The sequence below is a fragment of the Pseudochaenichthys georgianus genome, chromosome 17 (assembly GCF_902827115.2).
Source record: "Pseudochaenichthys georgianus chromosome 17, fPseGeo1.2, whole genome shotgun sequence".
NCBI lineage: Eukaryota > Metazoa > Chordata > Actinopteri > Perciformes > Channichthyidae > Pseudochaenichthys > Pseudochaenichthys georgianus.
The window spans coordinates 11,410,570-11,421,402 of record NC_047519.1 but is presented as its reverse complement, the minus strand read 5'-3'; the positions used below and the strand labels follow the sequence as shown (position 1 = coordinate 11,421,402).

At 44.2% G+C, this 10,833-nt stretch overlaps 1 protein-coding gene across 3 annotated transcripts in view; it reads right to left on the bottom strand.

Moving 5' to 3' along the window:
• Window positions 1–1,951: 1,951 nt before the first annotated feature.
• The window catches only part of LOC117462184 (disabled homolog 1-like), a 49,937-nt gene continuing 41,055 nt past the window's right edge, over window positions 1,952–10,833 (bottom strand). For 2 of the 3 annotated variants that reach the window (XM_034104277.1, XM_034104278.1), the window contains 7 exons: window positions 10,644–10,703; window positions 8,812–8,859; window positions 8,351–8,456; window positions 6,691–7,323; window positions 5,327–5,454; window positions 4,866–4,972; window positions 1,952–3,672 (listed from right to left, as the gene is read on the bottom strand). In XM_034104277.1, the coding sequence (XP_033960168.1) occupies window positions 4,883–4,972; window positions 5,327–5,454; window positions 6,691–7,323; window positions 8,351–8,456; window positions 8,812–8,859; window positions 10,644–10,703 (1,065 nt within the window). In that variant the 3' untranslated portion in view covers window positions 1,952–3,672; window positions 4,866–4,882. The remainder of the gene's footprint in view (window positions 3,673–4,865; window positions 4,973–5,326; window positions 5,455–6,690; window positions 7,324–8,350; window positions 8,457–8,811; window positions 8,860–10,643; window positions 10,704–10,833) is intronic. The other variant, XM_034104279.1, reaches the window with a different exon arrangement.

Genomic DNA, 10,833 nt, shown 5'->3' with positions numbered 1-10,833 from the left:
AAGTAACCGGATCAGAGTACATTAAGTACAGTCCGCGGCATATCACTTCATAATGTATCATATATCTCCTTATCTGAGTCAGCTGAGCCGTACCTGGCCGTGCAACACTCACAGTGTCACATACTGGATGCAGAAGTATTATTTTAAGCAACACATTAAGTTGACAAGACACTCGAGAAAAATGTAATTGAAGTCAGATCGTGTTTTAGACGGGGCAGTGATATCATAAACCTGTTAATGTACGCATTCAAACGCTTTTTCTTTTGCCAGCTGTATTCATCTTGCAGGTGCAGCTATGTGGCTTTGATCCTGGATAAAGTGTTTAAGTCATGGATGTTTAAAGTTTAACTTCTTCATTTTTGACTAGTATTAAAGTTCACTTTTCATTCAGGAAGTATGACGCTGCGCTGTCAGTACGCTTCTCCATGTCTGTGATTGGTCGAATGCTCCAGAGACCACCCCTTTCATGTGAACGCGCACCTAACTAGATAGGACACGGCTGGCTTGAGCGATCCACTTGATAACCAGCGTCGTAGTACAGTTTAGCGAGAGCCCGTATGTTTTGGATTAGGCCAACCGGCTAACTCAAACATATCCAGGTTAGGTTGAACCAGCTTCGTAGTATAGGCCCCAGGCAAGTTTAATAGGTAATCCAGGAAGTCTGGGCATCTTGTTAATCATCTTAATTCACTTTGCTATGTATAATGTGAGGGAATGTGATTAATAAGACAATTTACTTTAGTGTATTGATAGATGACATTGGTGGAAGATGAAGGCTTTGTAATAGAGAAAATTCCTGTTCTAAATTATTTGAGTAATGTTTGTGTACTTCTGACCTTTAAACTTTCCACACACTACATTACATTGCATTTAGCTGACGCTTTTATCCAAAGCGACTTACAATAAGTACATTCGACCAAGAAGATACAAACTTGAAGAAAACAGAATCATATAAGTACATCAGGTTTCATAGAGCCAAGTATTTCAAGTGCTACTCAACTGGCTTTAGATAAGCCAGTCCTTTATTAGTATATAAGTGCTTTGTTAGTAATTGTATCGCTCGAAGTGGAGTCGAAAGAGATGAGTTTTTACACTGCTGAAGATGTGTAAGCCTTCTGCTGTCCTGATGTCAATGGGGAGCTCATTCCACCATCTTGGAGCCAGGATAGCAAACCCACGTGTTTTTGCTGATGGGAACTTGGGTCAGGCCGACCAGAAGTTGCGTCACTTTCTGGGTCAGGAGGGGACGTATCCTCCACACTTTCATTGACTTTGGACATTACAGAATTACACAATCTATTGCCACATCTATAGTTTACTCTTGGAGAAGCAAAGCAACAGAGCAGCAATTTAATTTGTAGATCCATGTTTGTTATGACAGCAGCAGTGGTAACAAAAGTACAATTATTTTAATTATATAATTGCCTTTATCTGACAGCTGGAGTTACTCACACAATAACATTTGATATTCTTGTCAAATAAAGTGCTTTCCAACCATTTTGGCATGTATCCCTTTACAAAAAGCAGATGTGTATGAGTTATTAGAAGTCCATACACATTTATTTATGTTATAAAAGTCCCAGATGGTTTCATTTAAAGGTCAAATGTCCCAATATTTCGCAACAAAAGCAAACCTCTACAAATATGTGCAGCAGAACTTTTTTTAATTTTAATTTTCCACAGCATTAATAATTGAATGACCCTTCAGATTGATTGTGTGGAGGGCATGAGAACACTTCCTACCTGCGTAAAAGGCTGTTTAGATCCACTTTGATCAGCTATAATTAAATGCCTGGTATAAATTGAGCATTCACATTAAAATTGTGGCCATTTCTCCGCATTAAAACTTATACTTAAACTTATTTTGATGGCCGCTTACAGTATGTGATTAAGTAGTACAATCAGCACAAAGAGAACAAGTGATTATACTATTATATCACATAAGCATGGTTAAAGATCACTGCAGTATTTGTGTGAGCAGAGCAGCCTCTGTTGGCTGCTTTTGTTCTCTTTAGAGATCATTTTTTATAAAAAGAACAGCATCAGGTTGAACAACTAAAAGAAAATGGAGCATGGTGGGAATCACATGATATTTTATTTGTGACTGAACAGTGGCATGGGTACAGTGTAAGGGGAAGTCATAGACGTACAAAAGTCCTTTTTTTCTCTTTATGAAGACAATTCTTAATTCCATAAATAAAATTTACAAAATATTTTGGACTATTTCTCATTTTTCTTACACGAGCAAGGGGTACAGTAACCGTTTGTTATTGTATGTCTAGCAGTTAATAGTGATATCTCTATTGTTCATATTATATAACCCTTCTTTTTGACCGTTTGGATTGGGTGGAGCAGACCTACGATAAGTGCTTTGTTACAACAATGACCTGTTTACTGTATACAAGAAGAACAGTGACTGGACAACAAAAATAAACCTGATAAGGCATAGAAATGCACTCTACTGTCTCTTAATCTGCTTATTAATTCAAGAAACCAAACAGAGATATGATTCAAAATGGCAAATTGTAAACAATGCGACCTCAGCTGGAAATGTAGAATATTAAAAAAAAAAACGAAAAAGATGCAGAAAAATCTGCTTTCTATTCACTTAAAAAAAAAAACCTGTAACCTTTGAAGAGTAGCAGGATATCTTGATGCCATCTTTATCGTTCTTTCGTGCTCAAACAGAGCGAGACAGGTACAGCGGGCTTTATTTCAAATGACCATGTAACACAGATTCACAGTTCATATCTCACCGACCCAACAGAAACAAAGACATTTTTCAGAAATGAATGGCTGCAAAAGCGAAACAAACATCCAGACGTCAAAAAATGGATGTGCTGGTAGGGCATTGCTTGAGAGAAACACAGGTAGTTGGCATCAGAGAGGCTATGTTATGGCACAGAGGCTCAGGTATAAGGGGGGGGGGGGGGGGGGGGATTCTTATTTACAAAATAGATAGTTTGGCAACTTTTGATTTCCACGTCAATGCCTCGTAGACATTCCGATGCCTCTAACGACACCAGCTAAGAATTCACAGCTTATGAAATAAGAAAAAGAATATTTTTTTAATATGTTTCGGTTCTGGAGGGAAGCCGCAGAGAACACTTTTGCTCACAGCTGAATCCACATCGAGTCTGTTCATGCAAATGGACGAATCGGTGGAGCAACACTATGAGAACATTTGGCAAAATCCATCTGCTGTGTTACAGTCTTTGCTGGTGGCGGTTGACAAAACGCAAGGTCAACCGCATACAGTAGGACGCTGCTCCTCGTGAAAAAATATTTGCATCATCAGTGTCACCATGGCTGTTTAACGCTTCCTCGCAGGTGTAAACGCATTAATCCGTGACAGGAAGTCGCCTCCCGCTGTGTGTTTATCAAAGATTAAAGGTCACTTCCTGGTTGAAAGGTAATTTGATTGGACGATAAAGCCAATGTCTGGTTGTCATGCTGAGGAGTTCAGTTCAGTACAGTACAGTACAGTACAGTGTGTGGCCTCTGGAGGAAAAGCAGATCCTAGGAAAGCCAGCTAATTACAGAACTGCCACAAATATCCTTTGAAAGGTTGAAAAAACAGTGTAATCCAGCTGTAAGAGATCTCACAGCCACTCTCTCGTCTCCTCTTTTCTCGTGAGCTTCTTCTGTCTTGGCCTTCAGAGCTTCCATTCCCTGAAAGAACAAACGGAGTGACTAAATCAGGAATCTGCATTCATTCAGTTACAGATCTGACCACCGGGGGGCAACGTTGTGCCTTCCTTATCTTCAGTTTGGGTGATGCAGAGAAACATGATGACAGACACACTGAACCAAGGCTCTTTTATAATGGGCTGCAAAGCTCACATGGGAAGGGAATAAAGGAGAAGAATGCTAATATGAAGCTAATAAAGAAAGCAGGGTCAATGTCTCCAACTATTTTCTAAAGCTGAAGATCAGTCATGTTCATCAAGGTAACAGGCATTTCATTTGGTGGCCTGGATTGAACATATAGTCAGAAGACTGCAGTTTGACATCAGTCATCAGAAATACATCACATCATATTACTTGCACCATTATTGCATTTTAATGCACATTTTAATGACTTATTTGTTTAATATCTTAAAGAGGCCCCATTATGCTTTTTGCCGTGTTTCCCTTTCCTGTAGTGTGTTATTTATTTGTGCATGTAAACGGTCTGCAAAGGCTAACATCCCTGTGCTCTCTGTGTGGAGGGAGTTTCTCTCCCACCACTCTCCCCCCCCTGCCTGAAACGCCTCCATTAGACTCCTTTGTTTACGTCCATAACATAATGACATCAATATGTAATACTCGCGCTCTTCTATTGGCTAGCGCTCCAACATCGCTATCTTCCTCAATGAGAATATGGTGGCTTACAAACATTAAATATGCTAACGTTAATTCACAAAACAGTTAAAAACAGTGGATATCATACAAATAATGACGCTAAATTAGCTACATGCTACCTTAAGCTAGAACTGAATTGACTACGCTTGTAAATTAACATGCTAGCTAAGGGGAGGACATCTCTAAGCGGTTGACGAATTAAAACAGAGTTGGCAAGCATACCAATCAGAGCAGACTGGGCTCTGGTTTCAGACAGAGGGTGAAAAGAGGTGCAGCAGCACAGGCAGACAAATAAAGAGCTTTTTCAACTATTATTATTTGTATTGCCAACAACTAAGATGTTGCTAATGTGTATATAAATAAAGCCTTTACTTTACTTGAGTTCATGTTATGAACACATGAGAGGGAGGAAGTTGTTGGACACAAGAACAGGGGGGATGAACACAGGAACATGAGTCCCATGTGAAGGTAGTTGATATGAAGAGTACACACATGAGAGGAGTGGGCCATGAAATACCCACTGGGTGTCTGTTGTTCTCTAGCTGTCTTCCTGTGGACATGTCTGGCCCTGCGGAGCATCAGGAGCTCCGCTGGGCCCCGGAGAGCTCGACCGTGCAGCATCAGAGCCCTGCGAGAGGAAGAGGATGTCAACGTTTAAATGTTGCAGGTGATGCTAAGCTGTTGACCTTTTCCTCCTACTTCCCCCATCAAAATCAGCCAAACATTTAGATAATGACTGTAATTACCTCAAACCGAGATTTCACCTTATTATACACGATCTTATCAAAGACACTTAAATCATTTTTGACCTTTTATGTTTAATTGACTTGACATTTGTGTGTAAAATCAATCCCATGTTGCCATAGGAACCGTTTGCTGCGTGAGATGTACTTGAGAGCAGATCATCCATATGACGATGATAGATTAGCGGTCAATTGTTGTTTCAAATCCATGTGATATTGACAAGGGGGGAGGGGCTTACCGATTGTTCCTCCTTGGCGTTGCTGCAGGCGCCCTCTGGGTCTCCAGGGGAGTGATCTGTGGGGGGGTCACTGGCCTGGGAGGCGGGGCCATCTGAGGACGAGCTCTGGTGAGGGGCTGGGGTGGACGCTGAAGGAGAGGAAGGGAGAGATGTTCAGTAAATACAGTAAGAAGATATTTCAACTTCGTTTTTTAACAGTTTCCATAGTGATGTGGTTAAGGCTAATCTGAATATTAGCATCGACCACAAACAGAAGCAGTCGATTCAAATCCACATCGTGTCCTTTAACGCATGTCATCCCCTCCACTTTAGTTTATTTTGTACTTGACATCTTATATTCGTCACACTATCAAATAAAAAACGACTTTATGAATGTGCACGCCCTTTCTCTCCACCCCGTTTCTCCCGTCTAAAGAGGACCCATTATGCTTAGTGTGCTGTAGAGGTTTGTGTGCATGTTAACGGTCTGCAAAGGCTGGAATGCCAGAGGGAGTTTCTCTCTCACACACTCTGCCTGAAATGCCTTCATTGGACTCCTTTGTTAACTTCCACAACATAATGACATCACTAAGTAACAATCGTGCTTCTATTGACTAGCGCTCCTCTGTGATGGGCTACGGGGCAGGGCCAATCATGGTTTCAGACAGAGGGTGAAAAGAGGTAGAATGAGAGGAGCTTTCTGAACATTAAAGCAACATGTCACAGTGGAGGCACAACATACAAACATACACCTGAAAAAGGTCACAGGCGCCCTTTAAGAAAACAGTTCCCACCATGAAAGTCAGGCAGCAGGCTGCAAGGTCTCTGTCCTTCCTCTGTACTCCCCTCCCTGCTGACATTACACTGTGTAACTCTGTTGTGGCCTGTCATATTTATGTTCTTAACTTTCTGTTATTCTTTACTTACTTCTGGCCTTGAAACATTTATTTCTTTGTTTCTATGTGTTGCTAGGTAAACATGGATTACAACAAGCACTTTGAGTTTTGTTTACGCAAATGAAAAGTGCGCTTATAAATCAAATTCATTCTTATTATTATTAACAACAACTCTTTAGTCCTGCCACAGGTTGTCCCACCTTTTTCACAAATAAACAACAAGTCAACCTCCAGTTGTTTTTCTCACTTGCTCCACATTGGTGCACTGTATTCAATTTGAAAGGAAATAATAATCCAACCCTTTTGGAAAAATATCATTCAAAACCCCAAAGGTCAGGGGTCATCAAAGTAAGCATGATGCATCCTCTTGGAACAAGGCAGTGGTCCAGTCCGTGCCATTGCCTTCCGGGACAAAGCTGACGGTTAAAATAAGGTTTACATAGAATGGCACAAAGACGTTAGATTTTTAAGATAATAAGCAGCACTTACGGGATTCAGTAGACGGTGACGAGGATGTACCCGGGCTCAAGGTCATCCGAGAGAGATCAAGGTCACTGCAGCTGCCCTCCTCCTCCTGTGTGGCGGCAGCCGAAGGCGGCAGCAGCTGACTGCAGAGCAGCGTGTCCGGGACGCCAAGGGGCCCCGGGGTCCCACACCTGCTCACCGATGCGGACGCAAATCCAGGTCCACCTCCTGATGTAGAGGGGCCCTCGCCTGCGTCTGATTCCACGCCGAGCCCCTCCCTGCCCGGGCTCAGCTGCCTGTGGAGCAGGGAGGGGTCGCCCGTGTGCTGGGGGCTGGTGATGGCCGAGGAGGGGGCCGATAGGTCGCAGGCTTGCGGGCACATGGTGGTAATGGGTACCAGGCCTTGGAGCATGGCAGCTGTTATGGCGTGCCCCCCCACGGCCACAGTCTGGGCCGGCATGTACGCTGCCATGGCCGCCCACTGCTGCTGAGTGGCCGGGAAAATGTTGGCCTGGCTCCAAATGAGCGGCTGACCCCCGGGGAGGACCTGGGCCACCTGGAGGGGCCCCTGCACCGGGAAGGCCAGGGTCTGGGCCTGGCCGGGGTACGGCTGCTGAGCCCACTGCGCAGCCTGCACCGGACCCATGGTCATATAGCCTGCAGTGGAGAGACAGGGGGGGGGGGGGGAGGAAAACCGATTGAAAGATATTAAGGCAGGAAGAGGAAGTGGAGGAGATTATTATAATGGGCGCATTTAGTATCCTGTGATTCAAAATTCAATACATCGATTTTCCAAATTACAGCATGTTGTCTTTTGATGTTTGACTAACGACAGATATTCAGTGCTGGAATGTATAGCAAAAGGGACATTTAAAGGTCTAATATATAACTTTATGTCTAACAATACGAGTTATAATGGCGATATCCCCTTGGAGCATGCGTTGCTCTGCGGTTGTCTGCGTGAAGCTGTCATGAATTGACTTGTTTCCAGTTTCAAGCCACCTCTACGATACCCTTTTTAGACCTCGATCGTTTTTAACCTCATAAAGAACGTTAGTCATCAGATGTCTAGATCTAAGTTGAACATCGGGGAGAAGCTGTCTGCATTGATACGTCCCATGAGCCCCTTCTGCTTAACATTGTTGTCTGTTTTGATTGATAGACCCCTAGTGGCAGAAAATATATTTTTATTGGGGACCACATTTTTGGGAGGACTACCAAACCTGCAGAATCTTGCAGTTTGAGATCAGTCATCACAATATATATTTGTGTCCAATATAAATAACTGTTGTATGGCAATGCCTTTGCAAGCAAACGCCGTCTTGAAAAGCTTCCATAAGAACATCTGAGATGTCTGTCATCAAAATCATCTTCATAAGCTGTGTTATCAGACACATTGTGACACGATGCTGCATCAAAGAAGGCTGCTGTTCTTGAAGGATGTTGGGATGTTCTTGAATGTTCTTTGGAAGCCACAATGTCACTGTTTTTTCTAAAATATGCACAACCCACCAGTTTGTGTCCTTGAAGAGATATTGCTTTACTGTATCTCTGTTCTACAGTAAATCTTAGCATGTTTTTTCTCCAACTGCACATCAAAGAAACACGTCCCCACCAGCACTTTATCCTCTCCTATGTTCCGTTGTGTGATAAAGGATGCAGCGTGTCAGGAGATGGGGGCTACCTGATGGAAGGGAGGTGGGGCTGAAGGGGGCGTACAACTCGGCAGCATGTTGCTGTTGGCGGCTGCTCCGGCTCGGGTCCAGTGTGTTGGCAGGTGATGGGGGCATCTGGGAGCACACACACACACACACACACACACACACACACACACACACACACACACACACACACACACACACACACACACACACACACACACACACACACACACACACACACACACACACACACACACACACACACACACACACACACACACACACACACACACAGACAGATGTCACTTCTGTCAAAGTCACCTAAAAGTCACCGGGCTGCATATTCATTTTCATCTCACTTATCGTTCTGCCGGGTGATTTAGATCTCGGCGACAGTCCTAAGTAAATGACCTAATGTCACAGATAAAATGAATTCCATAAACATGTTTCCATTGCACACCCGGGGTTTGGTTTCAGTACTCACCGAGGGAGGCGTGGACATGTCGCCGAACAGATCAAAGTGGTTGATGTTCTGCGAGTGGAACAGAGGGGCCAAAAGAAAGAAAAAGTCCAGTGATACATCCGGACAATGAGATCTGCACACTCATGAAACCTTGAATTTGTCTCCAGACAGGGTATGGTGGTTGCATGGGTGGGTCGGAGCGGGGAGTGAAATCTATTCACAAAGGCGGTTTGTGCTGTGGTGGCAAGAAACAACTATCCCCTCTTCCCTTATCAGAAAATGGATCTAAAATGAATCTTCCATGGCTCGCTATAATTGAGTGGGTAAAAGGCTATTCAGTCCCATAAAACAGACTCTGATTAGATATTCGTATGTCTGCCAATCAAGACGCGGGGCCCCCGTGAGAGCCCGGGCTGCTTTATCATGCTGATTCTTCTCCGGGAGCAGATACACACACAGAGGAGCGTGTTTATTTCATCCCATAAATGAAAAGAAGAAGCTCCTGGAACCACCCGACCGAGACAATGAGGCCACCTCACCCTGTGGGCAGACGCTCTCGTCCCCCCGTGTCCTCCACTCGCACTACTTAAAAAGGAGAAGGGGGACGCGGTTATGGAAGAGACTATGGAATGGCTAAGTTGCATGAAATGTCTCTGGGGCCATGCACAAGCAGACAATGAATCACCGTAAAGAAGCACAGACACACACAGGACTGGCATGCTGCAAAGAAACTGAAACACACACACATTTAAAGCAAAGAAAGAAAAGAAGGGAGGATAGCAGCAATCAGTGCTGCTGCTAACAGGGTGTTTATGTCCTCCTTGAATAAGCCGGGACATGGCGCGTTGCACAGTTGGCACGGCACTTTGGAACCAGGGTCACAGAATGCGCCTGGATGTGGTGGAAAGGTAAACAGTGGACACAGATGTCTCTCCGTGCAGGCGCCGACACACATCAGGGGTGCACGGAGGCTCTCAAAAAGCTCCAACTGAATGAACAGACAAGCAGTAACACTTAGAGATATGGAAGCGCCGCGACAGTACTTATACCGGCATGGGCTGTTTGGGTGAGATAGCGCGGGGGCCGGGGAACTTTATCTGTTTGACATGCTGAGCGCTGTGCGTACACACAGCGGAGAGCACAGAAGCTTTGCCGGGGCTGTTTGCAAAAGTCGTGGGGAAATTGTCTCCCAGTGAACGTTGGGGCGAAATAGGCCTGGATGAATGTTTGTACAAGCGATTTGAGGGATGTCATAGCGTGGTGGTGAAGAACTCGTAAAACCGAGCAGGATGAGATGAGATATACTTTCATTTTGATGAAAAGGGGGGGGAATACTTTTGGGTCTGTTTTCCGTATATTGTTGTTCAGGTACAGCTTTAATGAGTGTTAGATTGTACTGCATGCAGCTCAAACCAACCCAAACTACAAACCTCTCTACCTCATCCTCCGAGGAAGGCGGAACAGCCCCCCCCCCCCTTTATTTATCTGATCGGTGGGCCTCAAGACAAACGGATTGTGTCTCCACCATCTGGTTGGACACGCGTCATAGTCAGGATTGGATTTAGGATACGCAGCCGGCGTCTTTAACGTCCTGTGAAATTGTCGACATGTCCGACTTTGGCTGACCAATCAATTTGTCCTATCTCTTGAGACAGGCTGGGCATGACCAATGGAAATGTGTTTCATCATCACCACAGTCTGAGTCGTTCGAGGCTTGGAAAATGTGTTGTTGACATTACCAATGGGTACCGTCACGAGGGGCTCGAGGCGCTTCCTCCGAGAGGATGTTAAAGAGAGGTTTGCAAGAAGAAGAGTAAGGAAACAAATAATAAACAAAACAAAAAAACACCTACAGTCATGAAATGGCGCTTTGGGACATCATAGATCCCGTCCTTCTGCTGACTGCTTGGGACCTGCATTGGATTGGAGGTCGATTCATCCGTAAAACACAGAGCAACACCCGGTTGTTTACGTTTTCTTTTTTAACAGGCGAGTTTATTAAAAAACAAGAAGTAGACATGTATATTGAAGGAGAAATAGCAT